Source organism: Coffea arabica, chromosome 11c, assembly GCF_036785885.1.
Source record: "Coffea arabica cultivar ET-39 chromosome 11c, Coffea Arabica ET-39 HiFi, whole genome shotgun sequence".
Taxonomy (NCBI): domain Eukaryota; kingdom Viridiplantae; phylum Streptophyta; class Magnoliopsida; order Gentianales; family Rubiaceae; genus Coffea; species Coffea arabica.
In genome coordinates this window covers 7,517,215-7,520,562 of record NC_092330.1, presented here as the reverse complement: position 1 = coordinate 7,520,562, position 3,348 = coordinate 7,517,215, and the positions used below count along the sequence as shown (strand labels likewise).

Here is a 3,348-nt window from a genome sequence, read left to right as displayed (position 1 = left end):
GGAATCTGTCGGACGTCCGAAAGGAGAAAGAACATCAGGAAGGAAGCTCTGTCGGACGCTCATTTGGAAGTGTTGGAAGTCCGGAAGGATCGGACGCACATCTCGGACGCATATCTACCGCATCGGACGTCCGAAAAATTCCAAGATGACTTGCCAACTCTCTGTCGACGATCGGACGCATTGCTGTCGGACGATAATACACCATCGGACGTCCGAACAATAACCTGGCTGACTTTCGGACGATGGGTTCGGACGATGACTGATTCATCGGACGTCCGACCGCCCCAACGGATAGTTGACTCTTCATCTGCCTTCTATCCGTTGGAAGCATTAATGAAGCTCATTTTTTGTCTCCTTCAAATACAAACTGTGCTGAACCTTGAAGGGACTTTTGCACACTTTGTTTACAAGATCTCTAGAGATATTTTAGCTAGAAAATAGTCTCCAAGACAAGATTTGTTCTCCAAGTGGTGTGAATTTCTTGTGAGCATTTCTTTTGTGGTTGAAAACTTCATTAGTGTATCTTTGTTGTGGGTTATCTGAGTGATTGTAAAACTTCTTAGCTTGACTAAGTGAGACTTAGGGCAAGGAGGAAGTGCTCCCTCCATTGTACATCTAGTTGATCATCTTTCATCAAAGAGAAGTTGCTCTACCTTGTGATTGGTCTTCAAGTTTGAGGAAAGCTTGGTAGTCAATCGGTTTGATATTCTATCTTACATTTTTGTTTAATAAAATTCTTATTGCTTATCTATACTTGTTTTTCTGATCAACATTGCTCTCTTCTTCTAATCTACTTGATTGATCATTACTAGAAAAGAAGGTAAATTTTATTAAATAAAAAGTGCTTAAATTTGATTAAAATTTTAAAACTACCTAATTCACCCCCCCTCTTAGGTTGTCTTTGGGCCTTACATTGGTGTATTTCCTATCTTGCACGGGATCGTGAACATACCTAGATCTCCACACTTGGGTGGAAGCTTCCTTTGGAGCATGGATGATACATTCTCTCCTACGACTACTCTTTCATCCCCTCTCAACTTCCTTTTGTGGGTGCACAGGTCCTTGAGAAATTTTGCGTATTTCGGTACCTGCTTAATTGCCTCTAATAAGGGGATGTTGATCTCCACTTTTCTGAACACATCCAGGATCTCCTTATCCTTCTCTGCCTTCTTTGTTTTTGCCAACCTGCATGGAAAAGGTGGTAAATTAGATTTGACGGGTATCGATGGTGTAAGAGTTACCTCAGGACCTCCACGAATGCGTCCTTCTTCCTCTATCTCCTTCTCGATCTCGTCTTCACTTTTTTTCTTCAAGTTCGTGACCTTTGGCCCCTCCACTTCCTTGCCACTCCTTAATGTCATGGCACTTACATTCCTGAGATTTACTTCGGGTTGTGAGGGTAGCTTTCCATAAGCGTGGGACTCCAAGCGATTGATGGCAGTTGCCATTTGGCTTATTCGAGCCTCCATATCCTTCATGCCTGATTTTGTGTCCTGCTGGAATTGATTGGTGCTCATGGTTAAGGCTCTAGTTTCTTGCTGGAGTTGAGCCATATTTGCGGTCAATGACCTGGTCTCCTGCTGGAGCTGTCTAGTCTCTTGCTGGATCTGAGTGGTAGTAGTGGCTAAACTCTTGACAATCTCCTCCAAAGAACTTCCTGAGTTTGAGGACGAGGGCTGGGACTTCTGTTGCCAAGGTTGCTGAAATCCTGGTGGACGATTGGAGAATGCATTTTGTGGCCTATTACCATAGCTGAAATTTGGGTGATCCCTCCAACCCGAATTATACGTGTTGGAGTATGGATCGTACTGCCTACGAGGCGCGGGCACGCCTCCAGCCATGTTCACTTGTTCAGCCCCATCTTCTTGCAACATAGGGCATGAGTCAGTATGGTGGCCCATATTTGTGCAAATTCCACAGGCCTTTACTTGGGGCATATTTCCCACCACTAATTGTCGAACAACGGATGTTAGCTCCGACAACTGCTGCTGAATAGATGTCGACTCCACCTCATTAACCCTGCGGGTAGGGTTACTCTCACGGAAGCCAAACTGTTGAGAATTTTCTGCCATAGCTTCAATGAGCAGCCATGCTTCCCTCGGGGTCTTATTTGCCAGCGCTCCCCCACTCGCAGCGTCGATGATACTCCTATCAGTTGACTGGAGTCCTTCATAGAAATATTGGATTAACAGTTGTTCACTAATCTGATGCTGCGGGCATCTAGTGCACAACTTGTTAAACCTTTCCCAATAGTCATACAAGGATTCCCCGGGGAACTGTTTAATGCTGCAGATTTCTTTCCTCAAACTCGCAGCCCGGGATGCAGGGAAGAATTTCTCCAAAAACTTCTTTTTCAACTGTGCCCATGTGGTAATACTACCTGCTGGTAGGTAGTACAACCAATCTTTAGCTGCATCCTTGAGAGAGAACGGAAAGACTCTCAGTCTAATTTGCTCTTCAGTGACCCAGGAGGTTTCATATTAGAGCAAACCACCTCGAACTCCTTTACGTGCTTGTGGGGTTCTTCGCCAGAGAGACCATGAAAAGAAGGTAAGAGTTGAATCAACCCCGACTTCAGTTCGAAAGCAGTATTCTCAGCCAAAGCGGGGAATGTGATGCATAAGGGCTGGTGAGTCAGCTCCGGGGCAGCCAGCTCCCTCAATGTTTGGGTGTTGGCCATGCTTACTTCGTCTTCTGCTGACTCGTTTGAAGCAAATAAGTGCCCTTCTTTTCGTCTCTTGGTCTCTTGCCTCCGCTTACGCGCTGCCTTCTCAACCTCCGCGTCGTATATCAATTCACCTGTGCGAGAAGAACGGGGCATAAACTAGCAAAAATACCGAGAAGAATAGAATAAAATAAAAATAAAATAAAAACTGAATTTGAAAAGAAACAAATAATCCAAACGCCAGCTCCCCGGCAACGGCGCCAAAAATTAACAGGTGCCGAACCTATGCAATAATAATTACTAAAATGTCCTAATTACCACCACAATTAATTATATAACAAATCCAAGTACTGGAGCAGGGACCCTAGGTGTGCAATGGGTTACTTGATTCACCCTGTTCCCGAAGAGTTTGCTTGATCCGATATACCAGATTAGTCTATAAGAATATTAATTTTGTGTACAATGGCAAGTAGGGTCGATTCCTCAGGGAGCGGGTAGGAAATTATTTCTTTCCAAATTAGTAGAACGAAATTGGGGGATTTTCAATGGGAGGCAAGTAAATAAAAATAAGAATAAAAATAAAGCGAACTAAATTCAGAACTAACTCACAAAGCACAATTCAATAAAAATAGCAATTAATAAAAGTTCTACCCAAAGGATTAACTGCTCAGGCACGGTCCAAT

The 3,348-nt window shown here is 43.8% G+C and overlaps 1 protein-coding gene across 1 annotated transcript; it reads right to left on the bottom strand.

The window, feature by feature from the left end:
• Positions 1-908: 908 nt before the first annotated feature.
• LOC113719442 (uncharacterized) lies at positions 909-2,821 on the bottom strand. The gene is made up of 2 exons (XM_072069971.1): positions 2,510-2,821; positions 909-2,417 (listed from the first exon to the last, which is right to left on the bottom strand). Exons 1-2 carry the CDS (start codon positions 2,819-2,821, stop codon positions 909-911), a joined length of 1,821 nt encoding a protein of 606 aa, XP_071926072.1.
• Between the last annotated feature and the right edge of the window lie 527 nt (positions 2,822-3,348).

Bases quoted from the DNA above. Each gene is read 5' to 3' on its own strand.
- LOC113719442 (XM_072069971.1), bottom strand. From the start codon at position 2,821: ATGCCCCGTTCTTCTCGCACAGGTGAATTGATATACGACGCGGAGGTT. The intron at 2,418-2,509 runs GTAAAGGAGTTC...TTCTCTCTCAAG, and splicing joins GCGAAGAACCCCACAAGCAC to GATGCAGCTAAAGATTGGTT.